The following is a 22,392-nucleotide window of genomic DNA, read 5'->3' on the forward strand; positions in this document are numbered from 1 at the left end:
TCTTTTTTAAGAAGATTTTGATTAGTATCAAAATATTACTGGAAGGGTCTTTGCCTTATGCAACAGTGGCTCTTTCTCCCCCTCTTGGCCACATGCTGTGTTTTTGCTTAGAGAATTCAGCATGATGCATATTTTATTCTAGCCACTTGTGTGTAAGAAATAGAAGGAGGAGATGTGAGAACTTGCATGTTAGATAAAATTTCCAAACCATTGACACAAATAAATTTGCTGGATAGGTTTGTGCTAAATCTGTACCCATTTGATGACTGCAAGCTTTTTAGATTCCCATGTAGGGAATATAGTTCTTAACACAATGCTATGGCTCCCTCTACTGCCCAGGTGATCTGCTGGCTCTGTCTGCAGCACATGTTCCTCTCCCTATTGCATTGAGCCCATGTCTGCTCCTTTAACAGAACACTGTACCACTGAAGTGCTGGTGTGCAACTTCCCTGATCCTAAGTGCTCTAGGTACATCATGGCAGTAAGATCAATCTCCTATTTGTTAGGAACAGATGAAATGATACATTGTTGCAGTTGTGTGTTTAATCATACTGGATCCTGTTGCATCTATTGACACCTCTTTGTACTAATTATGTTCAATATTTTGTGTTCTAAGAAGGAAAATAAAAGAGAACAAAGTTGTGGGTAGCACAATATTTAATATTTAAATTACCAAGAATGTTTGATTAGAAGAGCTTTTAATGGCTGTTTCGAATGTTACCTGTTTTCCATATTTGGGGTTCAGTTACAATAGTAAAAAACAATATGGATATCCAATTATAACCATAGAAATTACTGTAACCAACATATCTTCCTGCACTGAGAAATTTGTATAGACAGATGAATTAGTCTGTGTAGTCTGAAGATGGCCAAATTTGAGAGTTAATAAAATAGGCCTTACTGTCATTCTTCTTTCTGGCAACAGCCCCATAACTTGCACCCATTATGTCTATATCAGATTACACAAATCAACATGGATGGGTCAAAAGCACCCCATTTGAAGGCCACTTCATCTAAGTATTCACTTTCCTAACTGGGACCATGTAGATAATTTGAATCACTGCATTCATTTAAGAGGCTTTGTGGAATGGAATAAGTGAGAAAAGTTATGCAGTGCCTCATTTTTCTATTGTAAATACGCATTAACTGTCTTTTCCCCCAATAAGCTTTACCACCAATGCCTATTCAATGCAATTCTTTCCAATGTATTCTTATTTAGAGCTCTAGTAATAGACCTGTCATTGTGCTTCATTTTAATTTTTAAAAATGCACTGCAATATGATGATTTCATTGTTAAATATAAACTGATAACTTGCATGCATGTTTTCCTGCAATGTAATATAAAATGTGTACTTCTTATGGTAAATGAAACTTTCTTGGGGGGGGGGCAGTCTGCAGCAGTTAATGAATTATTTTCATATACTGTGTGTGTTTTAAGATAAAAATATTGTTAAACTATGGCAGTAATTATTTAAAGTTTTCCAGGAAGGCAAATGTATGGAAAACCTTTATATGGGCTTGCTTGGAATCGCCACACTGCAAACCATCATTGACTTGTGAAATCTCATAAGACTTTTCACTCATCAAAGTTTTTTTTTCCTTAACTGCTTCTTTTAAATTAAGTTTTGAGTGACTGTCCTTTAAGATGCAGCTTGGACCAAAGAGTTCTTCCATAAGAGTGGTTTTCTTTTCTGTTGATACTGCAGGAATGTGTTCTTTGCCAAGCGTCGGCATGGTGTCCTTTTGCCTTGTTTTGGTAACCTTACCAAATGACGGTTCATAGGCACTGCTTGAATTTTCTGCCTTTAACTCACCTATTTCACCCTGGTGTCTATTCACTTGTCTACTACTGCAGGTGGTGCTTGTGCTGGACAGTGGACCTGTTGAAGGGTATCCTTGATGCAAATTTTCAACAGCTTCTGAAAATACATACTGTTTCTTTAACGTGGATGGTGTTTTGTATCTTTGTGTTACTGTTTCCATTTTATCACAGCTCACTTGTTTTGGCTCATTTTCTTGTTTTTCAGTTGCAACTTCGTCCTGGTTATTCATTTTTTGTTGGATGTCATGTGTGGACTCCAATGCTTTGTCTGTCCTTAATTTCTCAAACTCTTCTTTCAACAAGTTGAGCTTTTGTCTTTCTCTCCTGTTTCTCTGTCTTTCTAGGTTTTCACATCTGAAAGGTTTTTCTGTATTTGGACATATCTCTTCCCCTAATAACTCTACAAAAGAATATTATTTCAACAGTAAAAATTCTTAGAAGTCAGGCAATAACATTTTTATATCATAATTTTTATATTCAGACAGAAATTAAAACACTGCAGGCACATCTATAGATTTAGTAGCTACAAATGACCTTAAACAGAATCAGCACCCTTAGCAAATCAGGGAACTCCCCACCCACTGCTTAGCTGAATTCCACATGTCAACTGAGAAGAGGTAGGTTGAGCAGAGGGCAGAAGGGGCAGTGTGTGTGATTGTGTTTATATGTTAAATGAGTGACTGCCTGTCTGGTGCTGTTCCTTTTGGGTCTGGCCCCATCCAGCCTGGCTCAAGAGTATTACACTAAGATAATCTGCCCTTTGGGCTGAAAAAAGACTCTCTACTGCTGCTGAAAGATTTGCTAAATCTGTAGACACCGCAGATTCGAAATACTGTTAAGATACCTGTGCATGCTATATTCGAAATCTGATGCATTGATAATTTTTGATTTTGATGAACTTCTGTTTTTGATTCCATCTCTTTATCCACATCACATAGTTTGTCTTTGCAATTAATATCTTTGGCTGTCAACTCCTAAAGAAATAATAGAAAGAAAAACACACATATGTCAGTTTGATTTGCACTTTGTAGCTTTCGAATGTCTTTGAATAGTAGCAAGTGATGGATAGATTTCAGTTCTTAATCCGTGACCTAATTTGCCTCCATAAAGTAGACAGAATCTGAACTCCCAGCAAATTAACATAGGCTTAAGGGTACGCTGGCTTCAGCCTCATACTTTGTTTGGAGATGGTCTAAAATGAATGGGATCACATGAGTCCCAACACACTAAAGTCCACAACACAGGAAGATAAAGGTAAAGGACCCCTGGACAGTTCAGTTCAGTCAAAGGCGACTATGGGGTTGCAGCGCTCATCTCGCTTTCAGGCCGAGGGAGCCGGCGTTTGTCCACAGACCGCTTTCTGGGTCATGTGGCCACCATAAGTAAACCGCTACTGGAGCATGGAGGACCGTGATGAGTGCCAGAACGCATGGAAACATCGTTTTCCTTCCTGCTACAGCGGTACCTATTTACTCACATTGGCATGCTTTCAAACTGCTAGATTGGCAGGAGCTGGGACAGCAATGGGAGCTTACCCCATCGCGGGGATTCGAACTGCCAACCTTCCAATCAACAAGCCCAAGAGGCTCAGAGTAGAAAAATGTCTATTAAATAAAACAAGGACTTGTCCCCTGTGATTCTCTGACCATAAATCAAAGAAAAAGTGGCAAGGAGGGTTTTTTGCTTTCCTCACAAGTCCTGTTGTATGAACTTAAGATGCCACCTGGATCAGACCAACGGTTTATGTCAGCATTCTGCTTACACATATGGCAATGGCTCACAAGTAGAACATGAGCACAATAGCACAATAGCTCAAGATCCTCAGCGACTGGTACCCAGGGATATAGGCCTTCGATGCTGGAGGAAACTGAGCCATCAAGTATAGGCCATTGATGGCCTTGTCCTCCATGAATCTGCCTAAAATCCTTTTAAAGTCATCTTAGCTGTTGTCCATCACTGCTATGCACCATGTGAAGAAGTACTTTTCCCCTGTCCTCAATCTCCCAACATGGTGGTGCAACCCATGAAAAGTGTGCAGTGCAAACATGTCTGTCATTTCCTGTTCTTATCCAGGAACTGGACAAAAAATATGATATGCAATGAGAAGTCCACAGTTTCTCTTTCATGTCCTTATCAAGCATAGGAGTGGTGAAGAGAAACTGTGCAAGGCAATTTAAGTTCACCACTATCCTGTTGCTAAAATGTAATTACTATCTCAATATCCTCTTCAAAGCAGAGGATGGTGCAATCATACTCTAATATATGGTGGAGGCACTTGCACATATTTTTTCACTGGGCGTTCATACAGCTGTGCCAAGAGCAAATCATACAACATTAGGTTCCTTGTGAATATCTTATGTCTTATCTAGCCCTTATTTATAACAGTTGGACTTCTTTACCCAAGCTAACACAACAATCCTCAGCGTGTTTACTGAAAAGTAAGTCCCTCTTCCTATTATTATTCAATAAATTTATATACCACCCTATACCCAAGGGTCTCAGGGCAGTTCACATGATTTGCACATAACACTAACTCAAGTAATGCATTAGCCCTGAAAAACTATGAGTGGCAAGCCAATATGAAGCCTATAGCTCATGGCTTATTTGGAGCAAGACAAACCATAAACCAAGGTTCCATCATACGACAAAGACAAACCATGGCTTAGCCACAGGTCATGACAGCCACACAGGGCTTAGGAAGAGTGCAGCTGCCACCATGGTCCTTACTTTAGGAACCAGCATATTTGCTTGTTTGCACTAGCCAGCATTTGGTTCAGTGTTTCATGCAAGCTGGAGTCACCTCAATGATGAAGTAAACTTATTTCAATGAGGACAATGTTATTTTCACAATGTCACTGTAATATGATTCAGGAAACTGAATGTATGTTAAGGAATCTGCAATTTGCAGGAAGAAATGAAGCTATAAGACAACACAGCATGAACAAGAGTGGTTTAGAGTTGTAAAAGGATTAATTCAGATCTGCCATACCTCTTTTAAAAAAACAACTGAAGTTTTCTCTGCCTCGTGCTTTTGAAGAGCTGTTGCTTCTAGATTCACATCTACTTGTACCGACTTGGAGACATTGACAGCTATGAAAAGACAAGAGGAAGTAAATATTGAGACGTATCCCCTCTGCACTCCTGAAAATATGAAATGCTTATATGTCTGGAATTGGTGGTGGGCTAAATATGGGACAATAAACTGAAATTCAATCCTGAGACAAAAGTTCTATGGGCAGATGCTTCATCAATTCAGGGAGACGGCATTCAGCATTTTCTTGATGGATTACCTTTCCCTTAAAAGTCGAGTTAGTGGATGCCTACACAGCCTCTATGGAATGAAGCACCTTTCATCAGTTGAGGTTGATGTGCCGACTGTGTAGTGAGAGCCTGGCCATGGTAATCTGTGTTCTAGTAACATCCAGGATCAGGTACTATAACATGTTATAGATATGACTGCCTGGAAGCTACAATGCTAAATGCTGCCACTAGCCTACCAACCTAGCCAACCACCCAACTGGATGTTTGGGTCATTGCAATGGTGCTTCAGGAATTGGAATTGCTTGGACTGTCTCCACCAACTAGCAGTGGCTCTTCAGGATTTTAGACAATGCATTCTCAGTACTACTTGGGGATGTTGGAGATTCTGCATGCAAAGTAGTTCCTCTTCCATAAAGCTGGAGTCCCTCCTTCCCACTTTTTAAGGACTCATTTGGTGTGGCATACGTTAAGCAGTCCAAGTTGTTTGAAAAAGCTAGAGTAAGGTGTTACTTTTGTTTCGTGGCTTACTGAGAAACCTACCTTTGAGCTGCGCACACAAGCAAAGCTAGTTTCATCTCAGATGTCCTCAGAGAGGTTGGTACTTCAAGGTCCTCTGCCTTAGTCCAGTACTGGACATACAAGATGAGATGAATTTGCCAGTGGGTGGTCTTCGCTATCTGGCCCCCCTTTTTTTTCTTTACTTAATTAAGCAAAAAGCAGGCCAGCAGCTGAGCTGAGCTGCCACCTTGCTGCTGCCCCACAAACTGAAACCTCAAATGCCATTTCCCTGGCTGGGAAATAGCTTCTGCTACCTAGAGGTAGCCATTTCTTTTTCTGGTGTCCATTGAAAGGAAACAGAAATGACATTGTTCCCCCACGATTGGGATTTAAGTTCATATGGTGGAACAGCGGCCTTTGGCTTAATTAAGTACAAAAAGGAAGAATGAAAAGACCACCCACTTGCCATTTTATCTCATAGGGAATCACACCAATTTATTTTTTATTTAGTTGAACTAACAAAGGCTAATTAATTATGTGTCAATTGATGAGTTGAATTAATTGAAGAAATGGTGTGGGTGATCAGGAGTGGGGATGCCCATTAGCGTAAGAGTTTATTCGAAGTGACTTGAATGGGAAATCATTTGGTTTGCCTTCTGAAAAATGTAAACTATAATAGTTTACATAGAATAATTGTTTACATATAATAGTTTTTAGAAGGCATCTGAAGGCAGCCCTGTTTAGGGAAGCTTTTAATGTTTGACCGACTACTGTATTTTAATATTTTGTTGGAAGCAGCCCAGAGTGGCTGGGGAAACCCAGCCAGATGGGTGGGGTATAAATAATAAATTATTATTATTATTAATATTATGGTTTTTAAATTTGCACCTATGAATATAAATTCGCACATACAAATGTGCACCTTTTTTCTCTTTTGTGTTTGGTGGAGCAATGCATAAGTGGGCACCATAACTGGACTTACTCCCCCCAAAATGTGCAGGAGATTGCTGTCTTTCTTTACAATGATAGACATGTTTACTGATAGACATGTCTACTATCTTCAATGAGTGTTACTCTCAGGTAAATATGTATAGGATTGCAACTATAAATAAAGAAACGTATGTGTGCGCACAAGTGTATACACACACACACACACACAGCTATAGATAAAAATATATACACATACACCCCCCTAGATACATATTGTGCAGTAGAGCTTTAACTGGTCAACAGGAGGGGCTATAATGTTAACCCTACCCAATGTGAGGGGAGAGTTCCATGAGGGCTGCAGTCAATATGCAGGCTGCTTTTCTGAAAAAGGTAAAGGGAACCCTGACCATTAGGTCCGGTCGTGGCCAACTCTGGGGTTGCGGCACTCATCTCGCTTTATTGGCCGAGGGAGCCGGTGTACAGCTTCCAGGTCATGTGGCCAGCATGACTAAGCTGCTTCTGGCGAACCAGAGCAGCACACGGAACCGCCGTTTACCTTCCCACCGGAGTGGTACCTATTTATCTACTTGCACTTTGATGTGCTTTTGAGCTGCTAGGTTGGCAGGAGCAGGGACCAAGCAACGGGAGCTCACCCCATCGCGGGGATTCGAACCGCCGACTTTCTGATCGGCAAGCCCTAGGCTCTGTGGTTTAACCCACAGCACCACCCGCATCCCTGCTTTACTGTACCATCTCCCTATTTCTAACTGTAAACCAAGCTGTTGGATCTAGCTTGTTGTGTTATAATTAAACATTTGATGCTGCATTTGGGTATTTCATCAGCCCTACAAAAATTACAGAGTGCAGGAAAATGCAATGACATATCTTGCAAATATGTACTATTATTAATACCTGCAACTGAACAAAACTTGAAATGATATTATAGGCACTCTTATTTTGCTGGTGTGATATCAAATGCAAGCTTACCCAAGACACTTAATCAGGACAGTAGAAACTGCAGACTGAGGACTAGGGGGAGCTATGTACCTAAATGTGTATTAGAGTGGATTGGCTTTTCTTATGGAATCACAATGATACAAAGTTTTAAATCTTGCACAGTAATCTAGCTAATTCTGATTACCCCCAGCCCAATCATTATTAAAGCCATAAAGGTATGAAAAAACTGTAAAATAATGTTGATTTTTTAAAATACAAAACTGTTGCTGATATTCAGAATTTGTTGCTGAAACCTCAGTTCAGTAAGTTGCTGATGGCAGAGCAATTTCTAACCCTGGCTGGACAACAGCAGTCTGTGCAACATAGGTACTACTGCTCGTACCAGCCAGGATAGAAAGTGGGGAGCAGGGGAGAGAAAAACCTCCATCACACTACACCAGCCTGGGAGAGGCATAGTGAGTGGGTCTAGATTGGCCCAGTACCATCATGTGCTGGCAGTCGAGCTGACTCAGAATCTGGTGGATCCCAAGGCAGCTCAGCCCCTTCCACTCACCGGAACACCACCCTTTGGGGCTTTCTGTTGGAATTTCACCAGTGATACCACCCACTCTTTTAGTGAGCAGTACAGCAAAGCGCTGAGCCAGAGGCATCAGTGGATCTCTTTTAGGCTGGTCAGGGGGAGGGAGACATTGCAGTCATTAATAATAATAATAAATACTGCAGAGTTTTCTAATAGAGTTTAGGCACATGAAAGTGACATTCCACATTAAAAATGAGCAGAAAAACATTATGCTACCTTTGGGGGGAGACTCTGAACCACCTTTGTCCTGTTGGCCTTTAAGCATCCGATTTGCATAAATATTTCTCACACCAAGTTCTCGTTCTTTTTCCTATAAAAACACAGCAGTAAGCTAAAAAAATGCAATACGGTTTATTATATGGACCTCAACTATCTATGAAGCCTAATTAGCTGAATTCACTATGCATCTTCCATAAAGCACCATCTTATTTTATTCTCTGTAAAAAGCATCTTTGCTTAGTCATAATTTCAACAGGCCAAATATTCTATCGCTTGTTACTTGAAAGAAGGATGGAGCTTGTTTGGCTGAGATTGCCCCTGAGAATTCTCTCCGGCATGTCCTTTTAGAATGGGGGGTGGGGAGTCTTTTTCATCCAAAGGCCATATTCTCTTTTGGACAACCTTCTGGGGGCCACATACCAATGGTGGGCAGGATCAGAGGCAAAAGCAGATAGAACAACAAATAGGAATTTAACATTTGTGCAGGAGGCTTTCTTCACACTCACAGGACACTTTACAGCCAGGCAAAAACACACAGGAAGGGTACAAAGCAGAGCTAGCTGGTGCGTGGGGAGCATGTGTGACCTGGGGAGACTCCTGAGGACCAGAAAGGTTCCCTATCCCTGTTATGCGTTTGCTGAGGGACTCCATGGCACCACAGCTGTTCCTGACAATGTGGTATTGAAAGCACTAATTCTTTGCACTACAAGTTGAACTACAAGTTCAGCCTTTACTAAAAGTGTAACTTCTAAAGCAAAAATCAAAGCTGATGAGTATTTAGCTCTACCTTTGCTTCATATCTGACATTTGACATTATTTACTTGTAAATGTGCGATAGCTTTTTTTTTACAAATGGACCATGGCAGCTTTATGTAGTCGCATCCATTCAGTGGAACACCCTCCCAAGGGAGATTTGACAAACCTGCTCCAAAGAAAGTTTCAGGCAGATGGTTAAAACTCACCAATTTGACAAGGATTTTAAAATCCCTGCCAATGTCTTATCTTGTCTGGCTGCTATCTTAGTTTCAATTTGTGAACTGGTTTTCTTGTTAATTGTATTGCCTTTTATAATGATTATAGTATTTTAAGCTACTTTTTGAGGACATGTGACCCCAAAGCGGCCATGAATCTAATTATAAACAAACAAAATCTCACTATATTTTATCGTTCACAGCTTATAATGTCTGATACTTGAAACACAAGAAACCAGATAACCAATCTGTTATCTCATTCAGTGTTGAATAGCCACACTTAGGAATACTTTTATTTTTGCACTAGGATACATGTTTTTAAAGTAGCATCTCCTAACGCCTGTACTAGACATTGTAAGATGTGCAAATGCTCTCTATAAATTGCTAATTCTCTTACAGTAAAATAAACTTGAGGCTTAAATACCTTGATTTTTTGGTTAAGTGACTTGATTTCCATTTGCAAATTCGTGGTAATCAACTGAGCTTCAAGAGTCTTTTTCTTCTCAACTGCTAACTGATGACTAAAGGAGGTATTATTCAACAGCAGCTGCTTTTCTAAGACCTAAAGATATTACAAACGCATGACCATGTACTTTATCTCCTGCCTACTGAGAATTATACAATATTAAATGTAACAGGACTGAAGTACTACAACAGACATTGCAAATTTTAATAAACTTCTTTGGAAAGATGAAAATCCCCATTCTTATTAATAATATCAGTGGTTTATACTACTCTTAAAAAATAATTTGATTTTTTTAAATAATGAGAACAAGTATGCTTATGGCAAACAAGTGTGGTAGGAAATTGTATCCATAATCAGAAATAGTGCATCATGTATTCTCACCCTCCCTCTCTTTTGAAATCTAGAAGGAGAATCTTCCATTCCCATAGCAGTTAGTTAGTAGTGAAAATACTGTATTTACTTGAATGTAATGCACACCTTTTTGGCCAAATTATGCTGCAAAAATTAGGGCACACACTAGATTTGATGGCACCAGCAAGTACCCTTTTGGTTTGGAGGTTCTGAAAATTGAGGTGCACATTAGGTATGATGGCGCATTAGAGCCACATAAATACAGTGGGTCAGTGAAAGATACATGGTGAGGCTAAGTCAGTTTTACCAGCCTCTTCAGCCATTTCTACTCCTTTAGTGGGTTTCTTCTTCCATACTCCAAAGCAGAAATTAGGGAGGGCCCAAACATACATAAAGTGTGGACTGACCCATATACAGTACCTGAAACTTCAGTTTGGTAGATACGGAGCTGTGCAGTTACTTTTAGTAGTACTTTTTAATGATGGACCACTCTAAGGTGTGGGATAACTTGATGGGTCCTGCTCTGTTTCTTTTCCCATCTCAAAGATGCAGGGCAGGGCTGCCTTAGTGGCTTTAGGCAAATCACTATTAATCCAAGTCTAAACACATTTACTCAGATGGAGCATTAATTTCAATGGACCTTATTTCTAAATAACTATACCCAGGCCTTGTGAGGCTACTATCCTATACCAGAAGACATGTATAGAACCATCCTGTTAATCTCAATTCCTTGTCTGTAATGTGAGTAATAGTGACCAATCCCATGTAAAAAAAACTATTGATTCCCATTCACAAGGCTCTAAACCAAAAACAAACACTACAACTCTAGACTGCAATTTAAAATGAAACAAAATCTGAAAGTACTAAGGTTTAATACTACTGTATTTATGTGAATCTAATGCACCATCAAATCTAATGCACACCCTAATTTTCACAACGTAGTTTGGCCAAAATTTGAAATAAGCTGTTCTGGTTCCTAAGCTCCAAGTGTGTAGTTATGCACATGGAGTTCCTGCCTGAGCAGGTGTCCAGTGTGCGTTATGGTGATCTGTGTACAGAGCCGTCCCCATCCCTAAGGTAAATAGGAAAGCCTCAGCACACTCAGGAACTCCTGCACATCTGAACAATAGCTTGGCCAGGACTGCTAATTAGAAATCTAGCAGCACTCTGATATTTCTTGCTGTAATTCTAGTTACACTGCACATTAATATACATTAGTACCTGAATTCTCTTATCACCAATTTCCATTCTTTGTGTGAGGGTGTTTAACCTGCGTCTAAGTTCTCCTCTTTCTGCAAGATTCTTGTCTTCTGAAAGTTTCTGCAATGCCAGTAAGGTATCTTTTGTCTTTAGTAGTTGTGCCTCAACTTCTCTAAGTTTCTTGGACGCACTGCGCTCCTGCTCTTGAGATTTCCTAAGAAGTACCCTGAGAGTCCTCACTTCACCACACTGTTTTGCTAGAAGATCAGGCAGATTAGTCTCTGCATTTTCGTATTTACTTATTGCTTTCAAATGTCGATATTGAAGCCGCTTCAAAATCTGATTTTCCATGTTAGATGCCTCCAGTTTTTTCTTCAGAACAGACACTTCATTTTTCAGCTCTTTAACTTTGTGAAGCCTGGCTGACAATAAGCGGCAAGCTACATTGTTCTTCTGGGAAGTGATTATAGTGCTAGTATTGAAAAAGCTCTTTTGCTGCTGTTTCTTCTTAGGAAGTGTTTTACCCCCTACATTAAGAACAAAACAAGCTAAAATGGTATAAGACTAGAGAGAGTAAAAGAATGCAAATCCATATAACAGAGATGTGGGACCTGTGATCCTCCAAATATTACTGGATTACAACTTGCATCATCCCTGACCATTGGCCATGATGACTGTGGCTGATGGGGCTTGAGTCCAAGAACACTGAGAGGTTTTCTGTCGTTTCTGTATAAGTTAAATGCATCCTCAGGAAGTGATAGAATGTGCAAAAGACTTTATTGTTCAAACATGTTGAGCTTAGTTATTGCATCATAAAATTCACTGCAATTCCCCCAAAGGTTGTATAACTGATACAATCAGAGTGTCAACCCATATGCGTGATCACACTTGATGTCTCCTTAAATAACTAAAAGATTAGGCATGTGTGAATGTGTGTGGCCATGTTCAAACATCATACTAAAGATGGGTCAGCATACTTTGAATGAGGCATAATGTTGCCTCAGACTCACATATCCTCCTCCTCCTCCCATAGAATGTGAGGAGTTCAGCAGCTCTCAGTTCTGCTTTTAGTTAACCAAAACTTGTTATGTTGCTACGTGGGGCTACCTTTGAAGGTGACTCGGAAACTGCAATTAATCCAGAATGCGGCAGCTAGACTGGTGACTGCTGCTGAGACCATATAACACCGGTCCTGAAAGATCTTCATTTCCGAGCACAATTCAAAGTGTTGGTGCTGACCTTTAAAGCCCTAAACGACCTCAGTCCTGTATACCTGAAGGAGGGTCTCCACCCCCATCCTCCAGCCCGGACACTGAGGTCCAGCGTTGAGGGCCTTCTGGTGGTTCCCTCGCTGCGAGAAGTGACGTTACAGGGAACCAGACAGAGGGCCTTCTTGGTAGTGGCGCCTGCTCTGTGGAACGTCCTCCAGCAGATGCCAAGGCAATAAACAACTATTTTACTTTTAAAAGACAACTGAAGGCGGCCCTGTTTAGGGAAGTTTTTAATGTCTGATGCTGTATTGTTTTTAATATTTGGTTGGAAGCCGCCCAGAGTGGCTGGGGAAACCCAGCCAGATAGGCGGGGTATAAATAATAAATTATTTATTATTATTATTATTATTATTATTATTATTATTATTATTATTATTATTAGCATTAACTATGGTTAATTCAAACAAACTAGCTGCAGAAACCATGGTTGGCTTGTTTTAAACTAACCACAGTTAATATTAGCAACACAAGGAACTGTGGTTAACTACAGTTTCCAGACACAAAAGTAGACATGAAAGATTCTGAACTCTACTGTGCAGCTGTGCAGGAAGTAGGGAAGGAAGGATCACAAGTCTGAGGCTTGCGGGGACCCATTCATATTATGCACATTAAAAGAAAAGTATTTATCTGGGATGGCTATAAACTTCTAAACGTTACAAAAGACCATAGCTAAAATACAACAATCCATTAAAATACAAAAAATAAAAACAGATATAACAGTTCTCAAAAAAAAGCCATCTGATATTGCCTGTAAGTCATCATTCTGTGACAGACTGTAAAAAGAAATAAGTTTTTAGCTTCCAACGAAACATGCCTAACTTCAATGGGCAGTGTGTTCTACAAGCAGGTATTTGAAAAAAGGGTATTGTGCATTTGTTAGCATGTGCAAAATGGCAGCATTAAAATGCATAATACCTGTAAATTCCCCACAGAATACTGGAATGCTTTTACCTGTCTCCATTTCATACAGGTGACATCAATGTTCAACAGGAGAAAAAAATCTGGGAATACTAGTCCAAGACAAATTATGCATCTGTGGAGCAGCAGCAGTCCTGGAGGGTTTGCCTCTATATATTCCTGAGTGGCATCTTGTTTTATTTATTTATTTTTTAAAAAATATTTATTTATTTAAAATATTTATATACCGCTTAACCACAACTTAACTTGAAGCGGTCTTTTTAAAGATACAGAAAGTTTTAAAAAAATGGAAACCAATTAAAACTATAGAAGCATACTTCGTCTAAAATACCTGCTGGAATAATAGCAATCTTGAAATGCTATATTAAAAAGAACAGCAGCTGTCTCTAAGCAGCTACTGCTAAACAGGCTTGCAAAACACAGTAACTGAACAAGGCCTCGAAGTTGGCAGTTACACTCCGACGTGAGAGGTCACAGAAGTGTTTTCAAAAGCACACAAATGGATGCACAGAGCACTTCTCCACATTCTTAAATCAGATAAAACGAAAAAGTGAGTAGCAGTGGGGCAGGCGGAGGGGGGGGAGCTGCACTGCTCACCTGGTTTCCCAACGGCAGCCACGCTGGTGGTTATTGAGAGGGGCAGAGGTGAGGCAGAGAGGCGAGGGAGCATCAGACTGGCTCCACCTGCGCTGCTGCACTGAACCACCTTCCCACCTCCCACTTTTGGTACCCAGAAGTGAAACTGGCATTGGGAAGCTGCTCCATCCCACTCTGCCCCGCCAAACACTACTGTCTAGAGCCCTTACTAAGGAATATGAAGTCCTGGAAAGCAAAAGAAAAGCAAAACAAACTTTCTGTTCCAAGGAACTAATCAGTAAGTTAACTTCGTTTGAGGTAAGGGTCTCTAAACTCAGATAAAAAGAGATTTGGGTTCTGAATTCTGAGGGAATACATTCATACAATAGAGTATTCACTCTATTTTAATTTCATTTTTAAACTTTTTCTTTTCACTTTTTAGTTGTCTTAGTGAAGATCCAATACAAAATTCAGTTTTAGGTTTTCGGGGTTTTTTTACTTGGTATTGTAGACATATTTTACTTCTATGCGGAAATTGTTATTGTTCTCTTTTTTCTAGTCTGCAGACCACTTCAACACGTTCTATTCATATTATTCTATGCCAGGGGTCAGCAAACTTTTTCAGTAGGGGGCTGGTCCACTGTCCCTCAGACCTTATGTTTTTTTTTGGGGGGGGGATGAACGAATTCCTGTGCCCCACAAATAACCCAGGGATGCATTTTAAATAAAAGTATACATTCTACTCATGTAAAAATATGCTGATTCGCGGACCATCCGCGGGCCAGATTTAGAAGGCGATTGGGCTGGATCTGGCCCCCAGGCTTTAGTTTGTCTATCCATGTTCTATGCTTTAGCTCCCTATGATGTTCAAACACTGTTTTTGTGTAACTCCTTCATTCAAAGAGTTACAAGTTCTACAGATTTTCAAAACAGCGTTTCTTAATTAATGGGCATCATGCTCATTCGACAGTAGATAGTGTAAGCTGCATGGAATTCAGCTCCTTTAGAGTAAAGCACAGATTCAGAAAAGTTAAAGCAATGTGCATGTCCATAAATGAAGCTTTATTTAGGTCTATGCAACCTACATTCCTATATATACCCATATGTACAAGAACAGAAAATCAGTGTTGGCTCCAGGTTTGATGGCTTGTTTCTAGGTTCTCCTGACATGATTAGCTGGCATTTATCAGAGAGTTTGTCGGATTCCCGGGGGGCGGGTCTGGGTAGGGGAATTTTAATATCTCACAATACATCGCCACACTGTGGGAAATTAAAATGGTGGCTTCTATACCCCTAATTAGGGTTGCCATTTTAATTTCCCACGGTGCCCCAGAGCAATACTATGTTGGGGTAATTATGGCAGATTCAAATAGCAGGTCCCAGACCCCCCAGTAGCCAACAGGTGGCCCAGAGCAGGTTTCAGTGGTGCACCCTGTTCTAAAAGGTGCCTGAGGATGCCATGTGTTGATGCTGGGACTGGGGAGAACTCTGGACATAGCATGCAAAGCACACTGTGATTGTGGTAGGGAAACAATGAGCAAGGACAGTGACATGTTGGGGTGGAAAATAGAATGGATGAATACAGTGGTGCCTCGCAAGACGAAATTAATTCGTTCCGCAAGTCTCTTCGTCTTGCGGTTTTTTCGTCTTGCGATGCACGGTTTCCCATAGGAATGCATTGAAAATCAATTAATGCGTTCCTAGGGAAACCGCCTTCTGTCCCCGGACCTCTTCTGAAGGCTGGGGGGGGGGGGACAAGGGCTTTTCTTCCCACCCCCAGCATTTTAAAAAACCCTGGGACAGCGGAGGACTTCTCCGCTGTCCGGGGCGATTTAAAAGCCCCTGGGAAGGCAGGCAGGGGGGACAAAGACCTTCGCCCCCTGCCCGCCTTCAGAAGGTGTCCCCGCCCCCCCTCCCCACTTCGGAACAGCTTTCCGAAGTGGGGCGGCTGGGGCAGGCGTCCCCGCCCCCCCTCCCCACTTCGGAACAGCTTTCTGAAGTGGGGCGGCTGGGGCAGGCGTCCCCGCCCCCCTCCCCACTTCGGAACAGCTTTCCGAAGTGGGGCGGCTGGGGCAGGCGTCCCCGCCCCCCCGCCCCACTTCGGAACAGCTTTCCGAAGTGGGGCGGCTGGGGCAGGCGTCCCCGCCCCCTCGCCCCACTTCGGAACAGCTTTCCGAAGTGGGGCGGCTGGGGCAGGCGTCCCCGCCCCCTCGCCCCACTTCGGAACAGCTTTCCGAAGTGGGGCGGCTGGGGCAGGCGTCCCCGCCCCCCCGCCCCACTTCGGAACAGCTTTCCGAAGTGGGGCGGCTGGGGCAGGCGTCCCCGCCCCCACTCCCCACTTCGGAAAGCTGTTCCAAAGTGGGGCGGCTGGGGCAGGTGTCCCCGCCCCCCCGCCCCACTTCGGAACAGCTTTCCGAAGTGGGGCGGCTGGGGCAGGCGTCCCCGCCCCCCCTCCCCACTTCGGAACAGCTTTCCGAAGTGGGGCGGCTGGGGCAGGCGTCCCCGCCCCCCCTCCCCACTTCGGAACAGCTTTCCGAAGTGGGGCGGCTGGGGCAGGCGTCCCCGCCCCCCGCCCCACTTCGGAACAGCTTTCCGAAGTGGGGCGGCTGGGGCAGGCGTCCCCGCCCCCCCTCCCCATTTCGGAACAGCTTTCCGAAGTGGGGCGGCTGGGGCAGGTGTCCCCGCCCCCCCTTCGGAACAGCGTTTTAAAATGCTGGGGGTCGGGAGCGAAGCGCTGCCGACCCCCAGCATTTTAAAATCTCCCCGGGACACGGGGAGATTTTAAAATGCTGGGGGTCAGCAGCGCTTCGCTCCCGACCCCCAGCATTTTAAAACCTCCCCGGGACAGGGGGAGATTTAAAAATGCTGGGGGTCGGCAGCTAACGCTTCGCTCCCGACCCCCAGCATTTTAAAATCTCCCCGGGACAGAGACTTCTCTGCTGTCCCTTGGAGATTTTAAAATGCTGGGGGTCGGCAGCGAACGCTTCGCTCCCGCCCGCCAGCATTTTAAGATCGCCCGGGGCAGGCGGGGGGAAGGCAGGCGGGGGGAGCAAAGACTTTTGCCCCCCGCCGGCCTTCAGAAGAGGTCCTCTTCTGAAGGCCGGCTGTGGGCGAAAGTCTTTGCTCCCGACCGCCAGCATTTCCCTATGGGCTTTTGTCTTGCGATGCAAGCCCATAGGGAAATTCGTCTTGCGAAGCGCCTCCAAAACAGAAAACCCTTTCGTCTTGCGGGTTTTCCGTCTTGCGAGGCATTCGTCTTGCGGGGTACCACTGTACAGGGGAAGTTTGCTTAGACAAAGGTAGAAGAAGAAGGGCATGATTATCATTACATTACAGGGTGATGGGGAAGGAAGGAAGGAGGGCTAGAGATGCATTAGTATGCCTTCGTAGCAAATAAAAAACATATTGCTTCTCTCTTTTGCTTGAAAACATTGCATGATTGAAAGAAGCAGGTGTGAAATCAATAAAGTTACTGGGACTATGCTCATTTATTGCCTGCCAACAGTTCAGAGCTTTGCTTTCAAGGGAGAAGAAACCATAGCAATTTCCCTCAAGTAATTCAATTAGTTTCATTTGGGATTTACCATTCTTTGGAGCAGATGTTGGAAGAGGGAGTGTTGCAAAATATATTTGGGGCATATCTCTTAATTTTACACACACGTTTTTCAAGATAACAGGTAATTCTAAAATAATGTGGTGGATTATAGATTCTACTATGCCACTGCCATATTTGTTTTCATTCATAATGCTTTCAATTCTTTTCTGTCTCTTTTGCACACATGAAAACTACAAAGCTTGAAGGTAATGCTGAAGGTTAACTTTGCCTCAGAACTTCGCCCACAGACTGCCATACCTAAATACTAGTGCTGGGATGGAGAGCTGTCATACAGACCCCGGAGGGCTGCCCACAAAGCTATGGGAACGTCTAGCGAAACATAACATACAAGAAGGCACTAGCTGACTTCAACTCTCCATCTGGTTTTGCCCTGCCTTTCTCTTCTCTGCCCCCTACTCTCCCTCTTTTTAATGCTTCTTCCTACAGACAAGTGGTTTCCAAAAAATATAGCATTTGAACCAGGGGCACTTCAGCAATAAAAATGGAGAAGCACAACAGCCAGTTCTCCAGCAAAGCCTTGGTCTTCATTAGTTCTGTCATAATCTGTCAACAGTAAGCTAACATTAGCAGTGATCAGTGTGGTCCACCACCTTCTTACCTTTGGCTTGGTGATCATTTTCCTTTGTTTTCATTGATAATTCCTCCTCTTTGGTTTCTGGCTGTTCTAAAATACTGCTGTATCCACTGCCATTGCTGCAAGGGGTTTCTGAAGAGTATGTGTGAAAATCTTCATAATAGTAGACCTGAGAATTTCTGCAGCTGTCCTGCTCTGAATAACTGCTGCTACTGCTGCTAGCCCTTCTTGAAACATCCTGGTTGAAGTCGTTGGAATAGTCAAGCTGAAAAGTTCCACACTGACTGGAACACTTACTACAGTGGCTAACTTTGGTGCTGCATTTGCTTTGGGTGCTCTTGCAGACCCTACTAGGAGAACCACTTGGACTTCTACTTTTTGTAACTTGTTCACACTTATTGTCTTCTTGGACTACAAAATGGAGAATGTAGTCATCTGAAGCCATCATTCCATTGTTAGAGATCCACAGCCTATCAAGGTCAAGAGGATTGTCAATTATATTGAAAACCACAAAAAGAACATGGTGCTTAAGTCAGAAATTGAAATTATGCTGTTTTGTCACTGCTTACTCAGGGCCTCATCCTTTGTTCTTTGGAAGTAGTTTGCTCTAATTCTGCACCAATAAATCTTCACAGTTTCTGTCACCTTTATTATGTAATTTACTTTTCAAAGATGTGATGTGCTTGCACTATAGACTATATTCTTAGCACTGTCATCCACGAACTGCAATTCCTTATGAACATTCCTTGAGTTCTGAGTTCACTCAAGGAACTAAAAAGGCTAAAACAAAAGGAACAGTATTGACATTTTTATATATTGCAAGGCAAATGATTTAAACTTGCATGGGAAAAATTTGCATCGGCCCAAATTGCCTCCAGACAAACATATGCAGCCACAGCATTAGTCTTGGCAATTAAACTGAGATAGGGGAATGGCAAGTCACACTTTGCTACTGCAGAAGCCCACAAAGAACCAAAGGCCCCTAACTGTATGATCTACCTTTCACTTACATGTTTAAAAACATGTTTAACTTGCTGAGCCCTCTACTAGTAAGCTTTTATATAAATGAAGCTGAATTCAGAGATTCAGAGAAAGGCAAGGACAAAGCAAGCGCTAGGAGGAAGTATTGAGAAACGACATGGGACAATAGTGGTGGGAGAAGGAGAAAAAAAAAACTTCTGAAAAGTTTCAAAAATTAAATAAAAGAGGAAATGTTGGGGGAAAGTATCACTGCCCCACGGGATCAGTGAGCCCTGGAGCTAGCTAGGTATAGGGCTGCAATCTCACTGCGGGCGGCTTCCCCCTTTCCTGGTTGGTGGGGCTGGAGGAGTCGCGGGGGATAAAGGACAGGAGCAATTCCGGCAAGTTCAAGAGGAAGGAGAAGGGAAGATCTGCTGCCCCCCGAAGGAGCGCGCCTCCTACAGTCCCTTTATGATCCCCCACGTGCTCCGCCTTCACCTTCTTGGACCTCTCTTACCCAGAGCCAGGACCGAGAGCAACTCTTACTCCCCGTGCAGCCCAGGGCTTAGGCTTCTTCCCTTCTCCCGCGCGCAGACAGAAGCTTCCACCCGGCTGCTCCTCTGTCCGCGTTACCTGGTTCCTTGGGCTACATGGGCGGAAGGAGTTGTTTTCAGGTCTCCGTTACTGTGGCAACCGCAGAACTTCGCCGAGCGTCATGGGACTTGTAGGACTCGTCGCTCGCAGCCCGCCTCCCCTTCTCCACCGCGGCCCAAAGGTTTCCTTGTTTTATCACGGCAGCAGAGGCCCCAAGTTATCCGTCCCCCACCCCCACCCGTGAGAAAAGTAAATCGACTCGAGAGATCGACTCCCTCGGCTATCTCACCCAAAAACAAGCGCGCACTTTCCTCATGGGCAGTTTGATGAATATCGCGCATCTCTCAGGGACTCTTCAGGTGTAGGGTAGCCAACGTGGCTTCTGTCCAACTAGGGCAAAGGATCCTGTCGAATGAAGGGGCAGACTCCAGAGAGTGGCACCCAATACAATGCGTTGTGTGTTTTTAGCAGGGGAAGTCTCTCTCTTGACTTCATGCGCCGCTGGACCCGGGCGTGGCAAGGGAACCAAAGTTCTGCTATAATAATAATAATAATAATAATAAGAAGAAGAAGAAGAAGAAGAAGAAGAAGGGGCTGCTCTTCCTTCCCAGGTGGGGGGAGATGGGCAGAAGAGGGAGCTGCAGTTCAGTTGGGTTCAGACTCGGCGACGGCAACAGGTTGCAGATGAAATAAAAAAAATTCCTTCCAGTAGCACCTTAAAGACCAACTACTGGAAGGAATTTTTTTATTTTGACTATGGCAGACCAACACGGCTACCTATCTGTAACAGGTTGCAGATGAGTTTCTTTGTCCCACCTCCAGGCCCAGCGAGAGTGGCTGACGATTACGTTTCTTTCCCTTTGACATCTCTGCTGTCTGAAATGAGTGGAAATCTGGATAGGCTTCTTTTTCTCAAATACGTGGTTTGGAGAAGTGTCACTGGTCTTTATTTTGGAATAAGTAATTACGTTGCTGGCAGCATCGAGAGTCTATTGAAACTGTCAAATGTTTAATTTTTTGGGAAAAATAAAACCATAAAACATTTTCCATCACTCTCATACACACAGAGAGAGAGAAACGGAGCATTAGAGAACACACCATTCAAAAGGGTATGTTTAGTAAGCGTTATACAAGGTCCTAAAACTTGAGATTTTGGAGGAAGCAGGGTCCACATTAGTTTTACATTCTGATGCTTTTCACCCAGAGTTTTGCAGGTCAGGGTGCAGGATCCACCTTCTCTCAATGCGTGCCAATACACTTTTTTTTGGAGGGGGGGCCTGGCCATTTATGGGAGCAGTCCTAAAATCCACTTTGTGTAATAAACAACCGATCACTGGACCAATGGACATGGAGGAGAAGTCAGCGCATTTCTACCTCATTCCTTTTAGTGTTGGTCTCACTTTTGGATCCTGGTTTGCAACCCGCCTTAAAAATGGGCAAGCTTGGGACCTGAACTCTTATTGTTTCCGCTGCAGCTCTTTCATAGTTTCTACTTCCCTCCTTTTGGGAAAAGGGAACAACACAAACCCGAAAGTTTTGCCCGGTTGCCTGTACAGAACCTGACGTGCCTCGCTTTGACAAGAGGGTATATATATTCAGGCCCTTGGACGCAGAAGAAGCCGATTGAGAAAAAAGCTGCCCCACATAGCTGTCTCTCTCCTCTCTGCCGGCCCTCCCTCGCCGCCTTGCCCTCCCCTGCCTGGATTGGTGCACCGCCGTCCCTGGCCTTTTAAGGGCTGTCCCCCGGTCAATCTAAAGCGACGAGCGCGGGGGGCAGGTGCAAGTCCTCCTGCAATGGATACTTTTACCAGCCAATCGTGCCCTGGCCCGTCTGCTCCCCAAATGCCTTGGAGCCAATGAGCTGATGCGGAGCGGGGTGGGGGGTGGGGTGGGAACGGCAGGGAGCCCAGGAGTCGCGGGGATTCTTCGGGGATTCTCGCTCCGCTCCGGGCAAAGAGGGCCGCGCGCTGCGCTTCTCGCGCCTGAGCTGACACGGAAGGCGCGCTGCTGCTGCTGCTGCTTCCCCTTGCTGCGGGTTCCCTCTGGGTGTCGTCGGAATGGTGATCAAAGTGTTCGTAGCGACGTCCTCGGGGTCTACCATGGTAGGTATAGCCAGGCGATGTACGTTCCCACGGGTAAGAGCTTCCAGAAGCTTTGGGAAGCACTTTGTTGACGAGGAAAGGGGCGTGGTGCACATACGTACCGAATGGCCTGTCTTGGGTGTCTTCTGGTTTTTTTGCAAATCCAAGAGGGCCATGGGATTGGTCTGCAGCTGCAGTTAAAGTTAACAGCTTAATGCACCTCAGGAAGCGGGTTTGAGTCCACCGAAACTGACCGACACGTGTCCGTTATTATTTAAACGGAGGCGCACCGCAATTTCCCCGACTGATTCAAGGTGCAGAGAAACACGGAGGCTGAAATACTCTACTTCCTCAGGAGTAAGCCTACTTGAACTCACGGGGACATTCTTCTGAGTAGGATTGCCCTGTGGAATAATGCCACATCTTTTGTGCATGCCTGCACATCAGTGAAAAAAACCTTTGCACAACATATTCCTTTTAGCACATTTTGCAGATCTTTCTTTTCTTTTTTCTTTTTTAAAGCATTCTGCTTTTGCTATTGGAACAA

The 22,392-nt window shown here is 43.5% G+C and overlaps 2 protein-coding genes across 10 annotated transcripts in view; one reads left to right on the forward strand and one right to left on the reverse strand.

Moving 5' to 3' along the window:
• Window positions 1-639: 639 nt before the first annotated feature.
• On the reverse strand, window positions 640-19,970 carry LCA5L (lebercilin LCA5 like). 7 transcript variants are annotated; one of them, XM_082221325.1, is made up of 8 exons: window positions 19,804-19,970; window positions 18,235-18,990; window positions 11,277-11,803; window positions 9,663-9,800; window positions 8,265-8,358; window positions 4,812-4,912; window positions 2,667-2,796; window positions 640-2,222 (listed from the first exon to the last, which is right to left on the reverse strand). In XM_082221325.1, the coding sequence occupies exons 2-8, from the start codon at window positions 18,656-18,658 to the stop codon at window positions 1,468-1,470; spliced, it is 2,169 nt and encodes a 722-aa protein (XP_082077451.1). In that variant the 5' UTR covers window positions 18,659-18,990; window positions 19,804-19,970; the 3' UTR covers window positions 640-1,467. The 7 variants fall into 7 exon arrangements, with proteins under 7 accessions (XP_082077451.1, XP_082077453.1, XP_082077452.1 ...); XM_082221327.1 differs by having other exon boundaries at window positions 11,277-11,782; window positions 19,688-19,817; XM_082221326.1 differs by having other exon boundaries at window positions 640-2,213; window positions 19,688-19,817.
• Window positions 19,971-21,652: 1,682 nt separating this feature from the next.
• The window catches only part of SH3BGR (SH3 domain binding glutamate rich protein), a 36,926-nt gene continuing 36,186 nt past the window's right edge, over window positions 21,653-22,392 (forward strand). Inside the window, exon 1 of one of the 3 annotated variants that reach the window (XM_082221364.1) lies at window positions 21,653-21,899. In XM_082221364.1, coding sequence (XP_082077490.1) covers window positions 21,822-21,899 — 78 coding nt within the window. In that variant the 5' untranslated portion in view covers window positions 21,653-21,821. The remainder of the gene's footprint in view (window positions 21,900-22,392) is intronic. The other 2 variants (XM_082221363.1, XM_082221365.1) reach the window with 2 other exon arrangements.

The sequence above is a fragment of the Podarcis vaucheri genome, assembly GCF_965113315.1.
Source record: "Podarcis vaucheri genome assembly, chromosome: 4".
NCBI classification, from domain to species: Eukaryota; Metazoa; Chordata; class Lepidosauria; order Squamata; family Lacertidae; genus Podarcis; species Podarcis vaucheri.